The 20,273-nt window shown below is 35.5% G+C and overlaps 3 protein-coding genes across 3 annotated transcripts; all 3 read left to right on the plus strand.

The window, feature by feature from the left end:
• The first annotated feature begins 2,588 nt into the window (after positions 1-2,588).
• LOC104651334 (keratin-associated protein 19-5-like) lies at positions 2,589-3,104 on the plus strand. The gene has a single exon (XM_010338333.1). It carries the CDS (start codon positions 2,633-2,635, stop codon positions 2,855-2,857), a length of 225 nt encoding a protein of 74 aa, XP_010336635.1. The 5' UTR covers positions 2,589-2,632; the 3' UTR covers positions 2,858-3,104.
• Positions 3,105-7,489: 4,385 nt separating this feature from the next.
• KRTAP19-2 (keratin associated protein 19-2) lies at positions 7,490-7,645 on the plus strand. The gene has a single exon (XM_039480366.2). The coding sequence runs from the start codon at positions 7,490-7,492 to the stop codon at positions 7,643-7,645; it is 156 nt and encodes a 51-aa protein (XP_039336300.1).
• A 3,620-nt stretch (positions 7,646-11,265) lies between these two features.
• On the plus strand, positions 11,266-11,875 carry LOC104651333 (keratin-associated protein 19-3). Its single transcript, XM_010338332.2, has one exon. It carries the CDS (start codon positions 11,309-11,311, stop codon positions 11,552-11,554), a length of 246 nt encoding a protein of 81 aa, XP_010336634.1. The 5' UTR covers positions 11,266-11,308; the 3' UTR covers positions 11,555-11,875.
• The last annotated feature ends 8,398 nt before the right edge of the window (positions 11,876-20,273 follow it).

The following is a 20,273-nucleotide window of genomic DNA, read 5'->3' on the forward strand; positions in this document are numbered from 1 at the left end:
TAATTATATATAATGTATGAAATAAGTATAGCTATGTTACAAATTAGCAATTCTTATACCAGCTATAACAAAGTTATAGGAAAGTCTAGGTCTAAAAGTAAGGATCTTAGCTGGATGTGGTGGCTCACTCCTGTAATTCTGGCACTTTGGGAGGCCTAGGTAGGTGGACTACTTAAAGTAAGGAGTTTGAGACCAGCCTGACCAAATGGTGAAACCTCAGCCCACTAAAATACAAAATTATTTTGCATTTGGGAATGATGATGCATGACTGTACTCCCAGCTACTTGGGAGGCTGAGGCAGGAGAATAGTTTGAACCTGGGAGGTGGAGGTTGCAGTGACCTGAGATAGTGCCACTGTACTCCAGCCTGTGTGATAGAGCAAGATTCTATCTCAAAATAAATAAATAAATAAATAAATAAATAGAAAAGAAAAAAAAGAATCTTTAAAGAAGGTATATAGAAGCTTTCTTTGTTCGTGCTAGCTGCAAAACCAAAACCAAATCAAAACTGAAACCACCAAATTCTTCAAATATGGGTCTACCAGAGTAGAATCATAAATCAGTTGTGCTCTATTCATGTAGTAGACTACTCTTCACAAATTAAAACAACAAAATTCACATTACATGTGATAGAGATCTACCAAACAGACAGTGATACACAGAATAATTGGGGATGGAAATGGAAAATGTCAGTATACTGTATGAGACCACCAAAGTGAAGTATGCAACAAGAAAACCTCATCTAGGAAGTTAATAGTTACTCTACGAGCAATAATATTGACTGGTAGAGTCAAGAGACAGACATGGGGAATTACAGTATGCTTGATATGGGTGGTCCATAAGTATAAGCAAAATATCACCAACTTGTATACTTAAGATTTAAGTATTTTTAAATATACCTTAAACAATAGCAACAAAAAAGCAAATAAAATGATAGGTGATTTGTTCCTCTAAAGAAAGAAAGCTATTTGAGCTGACTTCTCTTCTAAATCCTTATTTTTGGATACATTTATAGTATTGTTCATTCTAATGAGATGTAACATTTTTACCTGTAAGAACTTTAGAAGTCATTTGTCTATTCAATATTTATATATTGAGTTTCTATTGCATGCTGGTCATTGAACTGCAGCCAATAAATCTAGTTGGAAAAATGTGTAATTTGAAACTATAATTTGAAAATTACTCATAAACTCATCAAAAGCTGAACAGTATATTCAAAATAATAAAAATCCAATAAGAAATTATATATTTAAGCTAAAGTTAAGGGCCTATGTGGGTGGGGTTTGAGATCAGCCTTAGGTCTGTGTGACTAACTTCTTAGAGTCAGCTGAGGTACTCTTTGTCTTTAATTGTTATTTTCTTCATGCTGTGTTTTTACATTACACATATTTTGGGGGATTTCTAATACATTCACAGTGCTAACAGTCTCTTACTGAATTTCCCAGGATCTTTGGCCATGACATATTTTTGTAACATCTAGCGCTTTAATAAATACTTAACATCTTAGTAAAGACTAGTTAGCTATTTTTCTTTTAGGAAAAAAAAGGAATGCACGATAGATAAAAGGAATATAAAGGCAAAAATATGAAAAAATGAAAATATTATATAATATATGAATTTAAGTAAGTATTAAATGAAAATTGATGGGAGGCAAAGAGAATTCATATATTTCTTCATCTCACTTAGTCCCAGACCCTAATGGGAATTAAAAGAGTGTATTGATAAGAGGACAGTTGTGTGGATCAGGGAAAGGGAATGAATGGTGTTTATAAGAGAGCAGGACAATATAACCTGTATTTTTGGTAGCACCTTGGATGTCTAATATGCCAGTAAGGGAGTCAGGGTATTAAAAAAAAAACTGAACAGTTTGTAAAGCTGCTTATAAAACAGATTTTTGATTACTGTGATTTGACTTCAGTGCTTGAGGAATATTCTATTATGTTGTTAAATCAAAATTGTTTTTATTTTTTTAACTAGTAAAACCAAATAAAAGAGAATATTCATTATGATGGCCAATGTTCTAGAATAATAGGAGAACGATGGCTTTAACTTTTTTACCCCGTGAAGTTCTTTACTGTTATGCATAGCAGGAGAGCAGATGGCTCCAGTCTTTCAAATGCTTTCTTCCCTTTGAAAAGGGACCTCACCTGAGGTAAAAGATACCTCTGAAAGAATGTAATACATTTCAGGGCCTTGAATTTAACCAGGGTCTTTTATTTAATCATAAATGAAGCAAAACAATTCCAGGAAAGCCAGAGATGAAGCAACACTTAATTTCAAAACATAGCATTACCAGCCGTGTAATACAATATGCCTACGAAGAAGTCTATTTGAGGTCTTGTATGTACAGACTTTGAAGCTACAGCAATTTCTTCTCATAAAAGTGATGCAATATGTTACAGGGACGGCATGGCAAGACAGCAATGGAAGCTCAAACACTTTAATTAGTTTGAGGGCTTCCTCAGATGTCAGGATTGGGTCAGCTAAGTTTAACATACAGAATTACACTAAAATAGGCAGCAGGTGTTTGTCAGGTGCTCTGTCAGGGTATATAAGCATGCCAGCACAGATGTCAACATTCACACTCAGAACCTTGCCTTGAGCAGCAAACCAAACTCAACACCTGTGACACTATGAGCTACTACGGCAACTACTACGGAGGCCTGGGCTGTGGCTGCAGAGGCTTCGGCGGCCTGGGCTGTGGCTATGGCTGTGGATATGGCAGCTTCCGCGGAATGGGCTATGGCTATGGCTGTGGCTATGGAGGCTATGGATATGGCTCTGGCTTTGGAGGCTATGGATACCGCTCCTGCTACCCATCATACTATGGAGGATATGGGTTCTCTGGATTCTATTAAACTACTGCTCCAGCAACACAGTGTTTCAAATTACAAGAGGACATCCCAAAGCCGACTTCAACCATCGGACAACCAAGATCATGCTGGAGCTATTTGCACAAAATAATTTAACATCTCAGAACTTCAGGCAATTTTTCCCTTTTCACCCATATTTCTATCATAATCCTGTTATCCTCTACTTTTGCTTTTATAACTGGTTGAAGTATCTATTTGTCTTCCAATAAAACATTCTAATTTGAAAACATAATATGGTTCTGTTTTGTTCATGAAACTCAGTTATATGTAAGTGATGACGGTTGCATTCTACCCAATTGTCAGTGACAGAAGCTATCTCCTTGGCTGAGAATCTTATATAAGTTTTTTCACATACCTCATAAACATGCATGCAGATAGATAAATAACTAGCTCCAAAGAATATATAATGATAGATTAAAATGAAAACAAGAACTTCAAAGTGGTTAAAAATCTGGTGTTTTTCAACATTTTGCTTTTATTTAGATAATATTCAGATTTAAGGCAACAACAAAAATTAATACCAACTTAACATGTCTATATATTTATATATCAAGCATATATCTTTTATTTAATTCAGGACGTATTTGTTAAGTAATTACAAATGTGTAATGAATCCTTCTATTCATTCAAAATTTTTATTTGTCGTAAAAGCAAGAAAATGGTGACAGATCAAACCATATTACTAGGTTAATTATGAAAGTTTATTATCTTTCCAAGGATTACTGTATTTGGTATAACCTCACCCTATCATACTCTTCCACACATTAATTTATTTGACATTTCCATTGAACAACTGATGTATGTAACTATTAAATTAGTATAGAATTTTTTTCACATTGGATTAACCTATTTAACTCAAAACATTTTAGCTAATTTTTTTTTCAACTAGATTTTCTATTATCATACTTAATCTTCATGGCATGATATGGCTATCTTCTTCACCATTATCATTATATCAAAAATTTGCAACTTAACAAAGGAAAGAAACAAGACTTTATTGTCAATGAATTTATTTTTTAGCTTAAGCTGATGACAAGAACACTTTGATCCAAAGAGCTTTCTTACAAAGCTGAATTGCAGTTAAACCACTCTCCTGATAAAAATAGGAAGAAGGGGAGCATTTTGTTGATGAAAATTTAAACAGACATAAATGAATATCAACTTTTTTCTAAAGTAAAATGATATATTCAACAAACAGTACAAAATCAAGACATTTTGTTTAAATTGGTCAAAACTTGTTAAATGTGTTTGATTGAGTCACACAGTAGCACCAAATCTTGCTGAACTAGAACAGTCATTAAGTGGTAGCAGTTACATTCATTTAATCTTTTAGGTTAAACAACCATGACAACAGCAAAAACGTTCAGAAAACTTACACCAGTTCTAGTGGCAGAGTCAGGATCAGGGTTATTGCCAAGGTCTTCTGAATGCAGGCGTCACCATGAAGTCTTTATTCCCAGTATATTTTCTCCCTTCATGAAACCAAAGAGGATATCTTGAAAGTTCTGCTCAGTTTCCATAACATGACTGAATTTATGGGGGACATAAAGATGGTTTCTTAGAATCACTATTTCTATATTTTAGTGTTCTGATTTAGAGAATTGAACCTCTTAATTTTGGTGTTATCTTCATCTAGATTTCAACTGTAACATCTATATGCATATCTATATGTATATATATATGTACTTATAAGTATACCTATATTTATCTGTATGGGTATATCTATTTCAAAAGATTAAAGTTTTCATTTGAAAGTCACAATGTTAAACTTATTTAGTCATGTAATATCAGCTCTTTTTCTAGTCAATTCAGTCTGGGTGTTACAGGAACACTATATGTAGAAATGGAAGGTACAGTCGTGTGTTTCCATTATTTTGCACTTATTTTTTCAGGTTAATAGTTTCAAAGTCAATGGACATGCCCTATAGAGCTAAAAATAAAAACATCCATCAATGTGATTACATTGAGAAACATTGTATATTATACTTTTATTCAAATGCATTATCAAATTTTATTACATCTTATTATTTATTTAATTCATTTGTATGTGTCTTAAAGAAAAATGTTTTGAATTTATGGAAAAATGTCTTTGTCTTTCAAATAAAAGTTATCATTTGGCCAATAGAAAACTTAATTTTCATTATTACACATATGAACACAGGATCTCAGTTTCACAATTAGCTCATTATCTTCCTGGAGAAATCTCCCAAAGACAACATAACAGAGAAATAATTGTGCAAGTCATTGAGTCCATTGAATTAAGAGAAAAAAAATCAGAAAAGTGAACATTTCTCAGTTTCCAACAGAATTTCAGAATCACTATCCAAAAAAGAGAGTATAATTGTTCTACTTTTAAATTAGGAAAAAAGCAGAAGGATTTGGGTGTTTTGGTTAATATATTTCACAGCATTATATAATCATATGTGCATATATCTACATATGTGTATTTGTGTATCACAATGAGATATATCTTACTATTTTGTTATTTGAAAATACTAAGTAAAACAGCACATTCTATTAAATAATATTTCATTTATAATAAATAATAAAATGTGACTTTCATTTGTAAAATCCATTGGATTATATTTCCCTTGGACATGGTTATATGCATCAGAAACAGCAATGTATATTAGCCTAACATGAAGGTTATAAAATCTAGCAGGTTTACCCAAGAATTCATGAGGTTCTTAAACTAGTTAGATTTTTTTAAATTAATTGTTTGTTTTCAAAAACTACTCGTGGAGAATAAAAAAAAATCTGTCCAGTTTTCTTTGTCAGAACAAAAATAAAGGTGGAACGAATTTTGAGTAGGAAGTGGAAGAAAAGTGGTATCTGTAAAGCATGAAGCCAAAGTAATCTGAAATTTTAGGTAACATTTTAGGCAGAGCAAATTCTGGAAAAGTGCATAATGGTATAAATAGACTTGTTTGTGACAGGCTGGAGTGCAGTGGTGCGATCACGGCTCACTGCAGCATCAACCTCCCAGGGATCAAGCAATCTTCCTGCCCTAGCCTCCTGAGTAGTTGGAACCACAGACGTGAATCCTCACACCTGGCTAATTTTTTAATTTTTTCATAGAGACAAGGTCTCCCTATATTGCCTAGACTATTCTCAAACTCCTGGTAATATAATTTGGCTGGGTCCCCTTTGAATCTCAACTTCAATTGTATCTCCTATGATTCCCTCGTGTTGTGGGAGGGATCCAGGGGGAGATAATTGAATCATGGCGGCTGGTCTTTTCCATGTTATTCTGATGACAATGAATAAGTCTCATGAGATCTGATGGGTTTATCAGGGGTTTCTGCTTTTGCTTCTTCCTCATTTTCTCTTGCTGCAGCCATGTAGGAAGTGCCTTTCACCTCCTGCCATGATTTTGAGGCCACCCATGTGGAATCTGTAAGTCCAATTAAATCTCTTTTTCTTCCTAGTCTCAGGTATATCTTTATCAGCAGTGTAAAACAAACTAATAGACCTGAGCTCAAGAAATCCTTCCACCTTGGCCTCCAGAATTATAGGAGTGAGCCATTGTGCCCCACCTGGAGAGAATATTTTTGAATGGCTGTTCAGGCTGGTGTAAAAGTGAGTTTGTTTATTATGTTGATAAGCCAGAATAATGTTTTGCAAGCTGAATACAGAAGTTAAAGTAGTTTTATATTGTGCCTACTAGGTATTTTTCATTACTTTGTATTTACTACAGCTAATCAGAAAATTTATTTCTTCAAGAGTATGTTTTCTTTTGAAGGAGGGATAGCCTTAATTTCTCAACTCAATAAATATATTTGATATTTGAAGGCTTTAATAGATTTAAAGGTTTTAAGCTTGATCAATGTATTTAAGCGGTGGTAAAATAGAACAATCTAAGGAATTATATAAAATGGAAATGAGGAAATATTTAATGAAAACACTTTGTCAAATACAAATAATTCAATATGCTTAGTGATGAAGAATTCTATTTTGGATTTTTTGATTGTGTAACGCAGATTATTTTGTCGTTTTAAAAAAATGTATTGGTTGGGCATGGTGGCTCACGCCTGTAATCCCAACACTTTGAGAAGCCAAAGCAGATGGATCACTTGAGGTCAGGAGTTCAGGACCAGCCTGGACAACAGGGCGAAACCCTATCTCTACTAAAAAAACCAAAAATTAGCTGGGCATGGTGGCAGGTGCCTGTAATCCCAGGTACCTGGGAGGTTGAGGGAGAAGAATCACTTGAACCCAGGACACAAAGGTTGCAGTGAGCCAAAATCACACCACTGCACTCCAGCCTGGGCAACAAGATAAAGATTCCATCTAAAAAAGAAAAAAAAATGTTCAAGGACACTCTAACCATGCAACTAAGCCAGCTCAAATATTTTAATGAGTTTGTGTCTCTCCTTGTGCTAACAAACAGATTGATTATTTGCATCAAGTAAATAAATAAATTGGAATGCTGTGAAAGGATAGCCATATGTTTATCACATATTCTGCTCAGGGTATATAAGCATTCCCTAAACATGCTGATATTCATACTCAAATCCTTGCCTTGGACAGCAAACAGAACTCACTATCCCTGACACCATGAGCTACTATGACAGCTACTATAGAGGCCTGGACAATGGCTATGAAGGTTTTTGTGGCATGGACTATGGTTACAGCTGTGGATTTGGCAGTTTTCACAGATTGGGCTATGGCTATGGCTATGGAGGCTGTAAATATAGCTGTGTCTACAGAGGCTATGGAGATGGCTGCTCTTACCCATCATGGTACAGAGGATATGGATTCACTGGCTTCTAAGCTGCTGCTTTAGTAACACAGTATCTGTTACCTTAAGGGGATTCAAAAACAAGTTACTTACTTCTAAGACACAATGGGGATACAGGTATAAATGTGTAAATGTTCCCATTCCAAAGGGAGAAATTCGCCAAAACATATAGGCCCCAAACAAGTCCAAAACTCAGTAGGCCAGTCATGAAATATTAAAGCTTCAAAATAATCTCCTTTTACTCCATGTCTCACATCCAGGACACACTGATGCAAGGGGTAGACTCCCAGGGCATTGGGCAGCTCTGCTTCCGTGGCCCTGCAGGGCATAGTTCTCCTGGCTGCTTTCACTGCTAGCATTGAGTGTCTGCAGCTTTTCCAGGCACACAGTGGCTATATAAAAACATACATATATATATGTATACATATATACATGTATATATACAATGCATTATATATATACATATACATATATGTCTATTAGGTATAATGCATATATATGTATGTGCATATACATATATATGCATATAATACATACACACATATACACATATGCATATACATATATGTATTATATGCATATATATTATATGCATATGCACATACATATATGTATATGTGTATATATGTATATATACATACATATACACATATGTATATGTATATGAAGCATATATACTCATATATACACATATATACATACACATATATATCTACATATATACATATATGTGTATATATGAACAAAGTATATATATATATATATGTATATATGAATGAAGATAAATTTCAATGAAACCTCATTCTTTCAAGAAATGGTCAAAACTCCTTTATCAGGAGCAGTGGTTCTTGCCCCAAGCCTGCCATACAGCGAGTATCTTTATGATACTGAATGCTGCCGCCTGGGCTGTGGATTCTTTTCCTGATATAACTGTTTTTCCCTTAAATCATGCTCTGCACTGTGTCTGCTCCAGACATTCCTCCGACTATAAGCTGCTTATTCCTTAATTCATGTTCTGTACCTTGTCTACTCTAGGCATTCCTCTGATTATAATCTATATCTTAGATTATATATATATATATTTCCATATATATGGAAATAACTGAGTAGTAAGATATTCTTTAGACACTCATTCTATGAACTAATATATGATTATACATAGAGGATTATATAAAGAAAAATAACTGAGTAGTAACACTATAACTGAGCTATTCTTCAAGCCCTAATCCTATAAACTAACATGTGATTCTATATAAAGGATTATATAAAAGGAAATAACTGAGTAGTAACATTATAAATTGACATATTCTTCAGGCTCTAATTCTATAAACTAATATATGATTATATATAAAGGATTATATAAAAGAAGATAACTGAGTAGTAACACCATAAACTGAGATATTCTTCAGGCACTAATTGTGCCAGAATTCTGCTTAGCTCTCTTCCTCGGTACCTATACGGGGGGTTACCCACATTTTATCACTTGACTGATTTTCTGAAATGGAGAATAAAAATGAGATGAGATTGGGTTATAGTAACACAGATATCAAAGAGGAAGGCTAGTGTTTGGTTAAATGCTACTCTGACAGCAGAATTCTTGTTGGAACTCATGTTCAGCCTTACAACATTTCCCAGAATAGCCAGTAAGTTGCTCATGTTATGCTATTCATGGCCCTTGCATTGATGTCAAAGTCATGTAATTTATTCAAATAATATTTTTGAATATCAACTAAATACAAGGCTTTATTTTGACACTCAGCAGGTCAGAGAAATACCGCGTTGTAAAACAAACAAACAAAAAACACAGTGTCACTTGAACTGGAAGTCATTATGTTTAGTGAAATAGACAGATATCACATGTTCTCATTCATAAATGGGAGCTAAAATGTTGATCTTATGAATGTAGAGAACAGAATGATAGATACTGGAGGCTGGGATGAGTGTGTGGGTGTAGGGGTGATAAAAGTTGGATGAAAGGTGTAAGTTCTATTGTAGAGTGATTATAGTTAACAACAATCTATTGTGTATTTCACAGTAGCTAGAAGAGAGAACGTGATTTATTCCCATCAGAAAGAAATGATAAATATGCAAAGTGATGAATATCTCAAATACTCTACCTTAAACAATGTACATTCTATACATGTAATTAAATATCACATGTGTCTCATAAGTATATAAAATACGTATCAATAAAAATTTTAAATGAAGTAAAACTTTTTAAAATGTCATTCAACTACTCATAAATCTAAAAACAAAGCTTAGCAGTATGATTATAGTCATATAAAACTGATATGTTTTTGGAGTTCCAAGTTTCAAGACATAGGTAAATCTGGATGAGGTTTAATCAGGTATGAGGGAAGGCTTGGGTATTTCTAACTGCCTGGGCTGAGCTGAGGGACTCTCTGGTCAGTTCTCCCTAAAGAGCTACTCCTTCTTTTCTCTATTTTTCATAATTTGTGCCTCGCGTTTAGAGAATTTCTTGTTATTCTAAGTTGCACAAATATTTTTAAAATTTCGGATAATTTGAAGAGTTGAAATATGTCTGAAATAAGAAACACTGTAATCAATATCTTAGAAAGATCTAGTTGATATCTTAGAAAAGGCTAACTAGAAAGCACTTGAAAACAAAACACAACAAAAAACATAGGCACTGAATAGACAAAGACAAGAGCAAATATTGACTATGGAGATCTACATGGAAAGAATAAATGTTGATTTAAGTAAATAGGTTGTAGCCAGAGCATTTTGCCTGCTTCAAACTTTACCTGGATATAGTAATGAATTGTGGAGAAAAAGAAGTTGGGTGAAGTTTCAAGTGAGATCAGCAAAAGATACAAGAGAGGTGAATTAATGACAAAAAGTAGAGAAAGAGAAACCATCCTGTATGGAAGCAGATTATAATCCTAATTTTTGGGTAACAGTGAGGGTAGAACATATCATGGAAAAGGGACTTGGGATATAAATAGAAAACTCTGGAAAGACTTCACATGAGATGGACTTTTTATCCCTGTAAGAGTCTCTCTACTTGTGACTACAATTGTGCTATATTCTTGAAACAAAACAAATGTTTCACATGCTGCTGTGCAAAGCCCAAAATAAATATAACAACTGTGCATGATCAGAGTTTTAAAAGTCTACAAATTAGGGGACATTTGTTTCTTTCAGAGACATACACGGGTGAATCAAATCTTTCTTGCTTCACATGCTACAAAATATGTGTGCTTTATGAAAAAATTGATGGGTTTAAGAGTCTTGACCTTGACTAGTTCTTGAAATTTTGTAGAATCAATTATAACAACTTCCAAAAATGCTTGTGATGAGAATATATTTAATTAGAAATTCAAGAATATTTAATGTTACTGATGTTAAGTGACTGGTAATAAATAATTCTATTTAGGGTTTGGTATGTTTAGACTTTGAAGAAACAGCAATCCCTTCTAATAAAATCAAAGCAACACGCTCAGGGACAACCTAACTAGGTAGCCAAACAAGCTCAGGCATTCTTACAGAGTGTTGTCAGGGGACAATAGATTAATGAGCTGCCTCAAGCAAGTATAATTCATGGAATGACACAAAAAGAGGGGCGCATGCTCGTTACATGCTCTGACCAGGGTATATAAGCCTCCTTATACACATGCTGGCATTCACACTCAGGATCTTGCTGAACAGCAAATCAACTCACTACTCCTGACACCATGAGTTACTACGGCAGCTACTACGGAGGCCTGGGCTATGGCTGTGGAGGCTTCGGTGGCCTGGGCTATGGCTGTGGCTGTGGATGTGGCAGCTTCCGCAGAGTGGGCTATGGCTGTGGCTATGGAGGCTACGGATATGGCTCTGGCTTTGGAGACTATGGATATGGCTCTGGCTTTGGAGGCTACAGATATGGATGCTGCCGTCCATCATGCTATGGAGGATATGGATTCTCTGGCTCTTACTAAATGACTTGCTGAAATTGGAAGCAGAGGAGAAACTTCCAAATGTGTTTGGTCCTATCCTGTGCTTTCATTCCAGAAACATCTATTATTGTCTTCGGCATCAATGGATAGGTATTTATCAATGGTTAAGCTGCTGCTATAAGTATGTGTTGTCTTTTTACTTTCGGAATCTGTCATCTGAGAGCACATTCATGTATAACCACTCTAATTTGTTCTTCTCAATTTGCTTTATTTTTCTTAACCATTGCCATGATGTTATCTTTCTATCAAGATCCTAGCAAAAACCTGTACTTTCCTTTTATCTAATAAATGAATTGAAATATAGATATTTGGTTCTTTTCAATGCTTTCATTGTTATTATTTAACATTTTATTTTGCATCTAATATAAAAGTTTACTTATGAAGCAGTGAGATCTGCAGCTCCCTGGTGGAATATGATGAAATATCTTTCTAGTTTACTATGTTAATAGAAGCTTGAGAAAAAATAAGACACCATCTTAACAAGAAATTTAAAATAACTTGGCCCTGTCTATTCGCTTAGGATGTCAGCTCCTCTCAAGCATCCCTCAAGTGTTCCTGGAATCACTAAGGACAGTGTTATTCTCATATTCTGCTCTGCAACATTACTGTTAGCTGAAAGTCTTCTTGATACCAGTGTTCTGGCCAAGCATGTCTTTGCCTTTTTTCCACCTTCTGTTGCAGTTGTGAGAAGGAGATTGGGACGTTTCACTCCTTTCCTTTATATTTAGCATCTAGCTGAAGGCCATTGTCTCGTATATGACTGATACAACTCCCACTGCAATGGGGCACTGGAACCCAGTGGTACAATGTTGTACAAAAAAAAAAAAAAAAATGGAGTTAGGCCAGGCACGGCGGCTCACGCCTATAATCCCAGCACTTTGGGAGGCTGAAGTGGGTGGATCACAAGGTCAAGAGATCGAGACCATCCTGGTCAACATAGTGAAACCCTGTCTCTACTAAAAATACAAAAATTAGCTGGGCATGGTGGCACACGCCTGTAGTTCCAGCTACTCGGGAGGCTGAGGCAGGAGAATTGCTTGAACCTGGGAGGCGGAGGTTGCGGTGAGCCGAGATATCACACCATTGCACTCCAGCCTGGGTAACAAGAGTGAAACTGCGTCTCAAAAAAAAAAAAATTGGAGTTAGTTTGCAAATGTGTTCTCCAATTCTGTGAGTTGTCGCTTCACTTTGTTGATTGGCTCATTTGCTGTGCAGAAGCTTTTTAACTTCGTGTGACCCCATTTGTCCATTTTGGTCTTGATTGCCTGTGTTTATTGGGTATTACTCAAGAAATTTTTGCCCAGACCAATGTCCTGGAAGTTTCCTATGTTAAGTGAAATAAACCAGACACAGAGAGACAAACCATGTTCTCATTTACTTGTGGGATCTAAAAATCAAAGCAATGGAACTCATGAAGATAGAAGAATGGTTACTAAAGGCTGGAAAGGGTATTGGGGGAGGGGAGTGGGAATGGTTAATAGATACAAAAAAACTAGAAATAATAAATAACGACAGTATTTAATAGCACAATTGGGAGCTATAGTAAATAATTTAATTGTACATTTCAAAATAGAGTATAACTGGATTGTTTGTAACACAAAGGATAAATGCTTGAGGACAGGGCTACCCCATTTCCCATGATGTAATTATTACACTTTGAAAGCCTCTGCCAAAATATCTCATGTCCATATCTGCCAAAATATCTCATGTCCATATGTATATATACCTACTATGTCCTCACAAACATAAAAAATTTAAAATATATACATTAAAAGAAAGAAACATTGAGGTAAGCAGGAGGGGATGCTTTCTGATTTTTGTTGCACTTTATTAGAGGCTCTTACTAGTCTGTGTAGCTTGTCATGAATGGATGAGGACACAAAGTCAGATGAGAATACACTGGAGGCTTTACTGATAAGAGCCCTTTTGGCTGTCAACTCTGGCTTCATTGCTCAGTCAAGTTCAAGAAGCCTGGCTCTTTTTTCCCTTGGAGTTTATTCTCACCCAGAAAATTCTTCTGTCCTTTTTGGTCTTGTTTTACAAGTTCACAACCCCTGGCCAGGCATCTTGGAACACCAACAGTGAACACAGGTAGAACCCTCCTTTGCTGTGTTTCTCAGGCAACTTTCAAAGTAGCAAGAGAAGCCTGTTCCACCAGTTTGTCTGAAATGACCAGGCATGTCTGAATCCACTTAAATTCAGATTTGGACCCCTACTATTTATCTTAGAAAATCTTTTTATCTTCTTGTAAATCCAAAAGAGGAGCACTATTTTATAAATAATTTCTCATAGAAAAACTGTTACCTTTTTACCTAGACTATAGTTTTGATTTCAAATTTGAAAACTAAACATTGGAAGCAAAAAATGGAGAGAAGAAAAGAAAGGAAGAAAGGAAGAAATCAAAAAAGAAAGAAAGAGAAAAATTCATAGGTTAAGAGCCCAATCATATTTAGAACACAGTCCATATTTTATTTTATTTTATTTTTTAATTGACACAATAATGGTATGTATTTATGGGGCACATAGTGAAACTTTGATATATCCATCTATATCCATCTATATCTATATCTGTATATAATATATAGTAATAAGATCAGGATACTGAGCATAGATAATTGATCCTTTGTGAAGTTGAAATGAGAACCAGATACCTGTCCAAGTACTGTTAAATTGAAAGCCAGCAACTCAAAGACCCTCCAGCAGATAGCCTTTGCAAATACTTAATTTTGTTAGTCAGGATGTGCAGTCTAAGGTTGAGTATGTTTTAAATCCCTTGGACAAAACAGAAGAGTTAATAAATTATTTAGTTAAACTAGTTTTTAGCTTTAGCTACTTATTTTATGTTCTAACTAAAAAGTGCAAAAGAATAGCCCCTGTAGATTATGGTAACTGAAGTTACTATTCTGTATAATTTTCTTCAGACAGACATTACGCCCTACTAAAGATGACCTTGTAGACAGAAAAACTGTTACCTTTTTACTACACCATAGTTTGTATTTAAAATTAGGAAACTAAACAACGGAAGCAAAAACAACAACAAAAAACATCCTCGTTAGGTTTAAGTGCTGGCCTTACTTGAAGGTCTTTTTGATTTCCGATCTGAACTGTCCAGATGCTGTTAAATTTAATTTTACCCAAATATAATTAGAGTTGCTCCTGAATGTCATGGCTTTTAAAAGCATATTGCAAAAGAGTGTTTTTATTCTTGGTTAAATTGTTAAAGAATTGGAAGCTGGGAACATGAGAGATATTTCTAAATTGCAGTCACTAAATAGTTCTGTTGGGAAAACGGAATTTTTGTTGATGTCTATTACAGTATACCAGTAAGATATTAGAACATATGATTCTTCTGAATGCATGTAGAGAGAAAATTTCCTGATGAAAACCATAGATCCTAATTTTGAGGGAGGTATAATAGTCTCATGTATACCTAGACATGCTAGTAAATAGTGATTGCATAATTTAGGAGCCAAGATTAATGTTAAAGGGTAAAATTGGAGAGTGAATAATTTCTTGAAACATGGAAACAAAAATTAAATTTTCTTTCCTCTACCCAGAAGGATTTTTCAGACATAATAATCACGGTCATATCTTATTACTGCACTCAAGTCGGTCATAGAAAACTCTAATAATACAAATCCATATAAAAATTCTTTAATCAACAAAAACGCTCTATTAATATGAAGGATCAATTGAATCAATATTGTATTGAATGTGTGTATAGAATAAAAATTCAGGATACCTGAGCAATTTGGTGATCTGAACAAAAGTATTTTCTTTTTCTGGAAATAAGTTTGACAAACATCACTGCTGGCCTCGGAAACTTAGAGAACTAGGTTGCAGCTATGGATCCATCTATGGTTTGAGCCATGAACTTGGAGATTCTGAGGCTTAATATTGTTATATATTTAGCTCTGTTTCTGCCAAGTGCCTTCCTATGAGTTACAGAGACCATGCGGATGCTATTGTCCAATTGGTTGACAAGGACACTGTGATCGCCACAGCCTCTCAAGTCAGAACACGGAGAAGCTTTGCATGTCTCTTCTGTCATCTCCACAGCCAATTGGTAGCTATTTTGTGCTATCTTATTAATAGACACGTAAAATATGTAGTTCTTTAAAAATGTATTCAATTCCATTTGGCCTTTTATCTAATGCTCATGTTCATAATTTGCCACTTGGACTATGGCTGCAGCTTCTCATCTATTCCTGTCTGATCTCCTAAACTCAAAACCTGCCACCTTTATTCTGTTTGCTGAAAGTGATTTGTTTAAAATGGCTTCTTATGTCTCTCCCTGGGATGACACATAATGCTGCTGTTATAATGAGGAAAATGAAGCTTTCAATATGCTGATATGAAAGGAAATTTCATTAAAAGGCAAGTTACAGAAGAGCCTGGGCCATGCAGTTGGCTCATCAGGTGTGATATGATACTCAGCAAACACCGACTGAATTCATATGTGTATTCACCTAAATGATTATAATCCTTTTAAATATTTGCCTTTTTAGCAGCCTCTCCCTCACCTTGGATGGTCTGCTCTTCACTCCTCATAATGAGTTCCTACTCATCTTCAAAATTTAACTTAAGCGATTGCTGGGTCAAATGGTACTTCTGGTTCTAAATCCTTGAGAAATCACCACACTGTCTCCCACAACAATTGAAGTAATTTACACTCCCACCAACAGTGTAAAAGTGTTGTTATTTCTCCACAGCCTTGCCAGGGTCTGTTGTTTCCTGACTTTTTAACAATTGCCATTCTGACTGATGTGAGATGATATCTCACTGTGCTTTTGATGTGCACTTCTCTTAGGATCAGTGGTGATGATCTTTTTTTCATGTCTGCTCAAATCCTTTGTCCACTTTTTGATGGGGTTGTCTTTTTTCTTGTAAATTTGTTTTAGTTCCTTGTAGATTCTAGATATTAGACCTTTGTCAGATGGGTAGTTTGCAAAAATTTTCTCCCATATACCCAAAGGATTATAAATCATTTCACTATAAAGAGTTATGTACATGTATGCTTACTGCAGGACTATTTACAATAGCAAAGGCTTGGAACCAAGCCAAATGCCTATCAGTGACAGACTGGATAAAGAAAATGTGGCACATGGAATACTACAGAGCCATAAAAAGAAAGAGATCATGTCCTTTGAAGGGACATGGATGAAGCTGGAAGCCAACATTCTCAGCAAACTAACACAGGAACAGAAAACCAAACACCGCATGTTCTCACTCATAAGTGGGAGCTGTACAATGAGAACACATGGACGCAGGGAGGGGAAGAGCACACATGGGGGCCAGTCAGCAGGTGGGGAGCAAGGGGAGGGAGAGTATTATGACAAACACCTAATGCATGCAGGGCTTAAAACTGAGATGATGGGTTGATAGGTGCAGCAAACCACCGTGGCACATATATTCTTATGTAACAAACCTGCACATTCTGCACATGTATACAGAACTTAAAGTAAAATAAAAATATGTAAAAAAAATTAAGTATCTTCTCTGTTGAGATGCCTTCCTGATTCCAGCAGTCACTTGATATCATCATGCACAAATGTCACTTTTGCATAGAGGTCTTCCCTGAGACCCTGTTGGCCTGAGGTCCTTTATATCACCTTTTCTTCATAGCACTTGTCATATTATGCACTGGCTTGTTGACTCACATATTGTGTATATCCCCAGGAAATGTAAGCTACATGTGGGCAGAAACTTAATGTCTTTTACTCATTTCTGCATCCACAGGGCCTAGAATAATGCCTGGCTTACAGGAAGTGTTTCATAAATTATGTGCCAGGTAAATCTATCATAATGCCAAACTACTGGTTATTAATTCATATGACAGTTTTCCCATTGAATCCTGTGTTCTTTTCTTGTAATAATATGATTCTATTAATAAAAATGGTAAAAATGTAAAAAAACTTTACCTTTATGCTAAATTAATATCATGCTTTATTCATCTTTTCCATAGATAGGCATTAACTACTACAATGTGCTGGATAATCTCAGGCATAACATAAGCCAATTGCAACTGCAGTATAGCTACTAATGACAGCTCATATTTGTTTTCTCTCTTTGGTGGCATGTTACACATAATCTTCAGACATGATAAGGCATGTGTTATTGTTATTTCTGTGGAATAGGTAAGGAAATCGTAGTTTAGAAAATTTAAACAACTTCCACAAATCACGTAATAGTGAGTTGTGAGGCATTATAACTTGTGATAAATTAAAAAGTATTTTGACTCTGAATATAAGTTTGTGCACCTGAGCAGTGAAGGGTAGGCAAATACCCCTAAAGAAGGTCCAATGTTTTAATTATAGGATATCACTGGTCACATTTAAGAATTAGAGGCTCCAGTCAAAATTCTTTCATGGTATCATCAGGAGAGATATACCTTGATCTCCTTCTTTCACTTTGCAGATTTATGTTCACCCATCTTTTTTTCTCAACTGTTTTTGAGAAGGAAGTTTTCTTTCTCCCCTGTAAGACTAGAAGCATTCAGTTTTCCAGCTTTTCTATTTCTTATCTTCTGGCTTGTTGCTTTATTCAGTATTACCTATCCTTCTGTTTGGAGTTTCCCCTTGTAGAAAGATAGCTGAAATTGACCTACTTGGAACCACCATCTATGTTCTGGGATACTGTCCTTCAGTCTTCTCAAAATTCATTGAGGTATTTGTATGCTAAAAAAAAGTAAATCTCAAAAATGTTAAAAAATTCCTAACGTTGGATGTTTATACAGGGTAAAGCTGGTTTTTAACTCAGGAAGTCTGAATGCAACATTTCTTTTCAGACATACAAAGTCTGTCAAATTCAGTGTCATCTTCAAAGTTTTGTTGAGATGCAGTGTCCCTGGATGGTTGGGCATAAACTTTCTGAAGGCAAATTTACGTAAGTCAGACTGGAAACTCTGCCACTTCCCAGGGTGACCTTGGAAAAGATACTTAAGCCCATTGGATTTCACTTTTCTCATCTGTTAAACTGGGGTAATAATGGCAACAATTTCATAGGATCCTTGTGAGGATTAAATGAGTAATGCACAAAAAACCTCAAAACATCACTTGCCATATATATTAGTTATTGCTAGTCTTATTTTGACAATATTATAATTGATTTTTTCCATTTTCTATTGCCGTCATACTGCTATATGACACACAACCACAAGCCTCAGTATAATAAGAAGGTTCATACTCAACCATCCAACAGCTGGGGGATGTAAGATAGCCTTGTTGTTTGCTCATATGATTGGGGTTTGACTTACTATTAACTGGGGTAAAAGCGGGGCTTGGCATTGCTCCATAAATCTCAAAACTTTGCCTAGCACTTAGCGTTAAGATTCGTGCTCATGGTTGGAATTGTAAATTCATTTTGTGAGGTTTTTGAAATAGAACCATCCTGTACGTTATTACTATTTACTTACGGAATACTATGCACACACATATGGTTAGGGAAAAGAGAGCAGAAAAGGAGAAAGTAGAGAAACACATCTGGAACCAGAGACGCAGAGTCAAGCGGAACTCACATGGATTGAGTGACTCAGTGACAAACCTAGCCCCAAGAGAGGGCACATAGTGACTGACCTCTTTAGGATGGATGTGGCAGGGGCAAAGAGTTGAGATCAAAAGGATGTGGATTAGAAGCCAACATAGATAAACCGTGTATAGAAAAATTACACTCTAAGCCTTTAGGTGATCTAAGTGTGTTACAGAAAACACCATAGAGAGGCATTTGGTTTTTTTTCCCCTTCTGGAGGTCTCTATAAATCAGCAGTTTAGTGAAGTGGAAAAAGATAGGCTCTGAAGTCAGTTTACCTCAATTCAGATGCAACATGCACACTTACTTAATAGCCATGATGACTTTGAGCATGCCATTACTTCAGCTCAGTAAGCCACCTATAAAATGAGGGTAATAATAGCACTTACCTCATAGGGGATCGTGTTAAGTGAATCAATACATCTAAAGTTCCTGGCATATAATAAGTATTAATAAACACTATTCTTATGATTATTATTGTCAGGTTAAGAGATGTGTCTATTCTAGGAACTCAGTTGAAGTGGTTAACCCTTTAATAGAGGTTGGTTTTGAATAATGGTGGACAGACCATGACGTTTACATAAATATCTTCTTACAGAGAATGTCAGAAGCTGTCATGTATAATTAGTGAAGCAAAATAATCTTTTGAAATACAGTTGAGGAATTACCTCATGTCATGGAGTAAATTTATGGGGATCTCAATTGGGATCAGATAAAAGCCAAGGCTTTGAGAATGGAGAAATTACCTCTTACAGGCACGAAGTTGATTAAAGGCATACTAAGTTTAAACATGTTAATATTCAGGAGGCCCTTCCTTCCTGAATATTAGAAATTTGCTATTTGAGATGTAAAGGCTGTAAGCTTTACCAGCCCCACTTCTGAGGGTTTACAAACTTACTGTACAGAGAACAGAGAGTAACATTGAAACTCAAGTCAAGTGGCTTTGTCTACCCAACTGAATTTATTGCTCTAAAATAGCTACAGTCATTGACAATCTAGGCTTCCACAAAAGCAGTGGGCTGCTTATTGTCACTTCAATTGTTTAAATCACCATTCTCATTTTGGCTGTAGAGATAAAGACCTTGACAAACAGGGGAAACATAAAATTCTGGCCTCTCTGTGGTCATGTAAGGTGCACATTCTCTGTAACCAGGTCAACATTCATTATGAAGAT

Source organism: Saimiri boliviensis, chromosome 18 (assembly GCF_048565385.1).
Source record: "Saimiri boliviensis isolate mSaiBol1 chromosome 18, mSaiBol1.pri, whole genome shotgun sequence".
Lineage (NCBI taxonomy): Eukaryota > Metazoa > Chordata > Mammalia > Primates > Cebidae > Saimiri > Saimiri boliviensis.

Bases quoted from the DNA above. Each gene is read 5' to 3' on its own strand.
- LOC104651334 (XM_010338333.1), top strand. From the start codon at position 2,633: ATGAGCTACTACGGCAACTACTACGGAGGCCTGGGCTGTGGCTGCAGA.
- KRTAP19-2 (XM_039480366.2), top strand. From the start codon at position 7,490: ATGGACTATGGTTACAGCTGTGGATTTGGCAGTTTTCACAGATTGGGC.
- LOC104651333 (XM_010338332.2), top strand. From the start codon at position 11,309: ATGAGTTACTACGGCAGCTACTACGGAGGCCTGGGCTATGGCTGTGGA.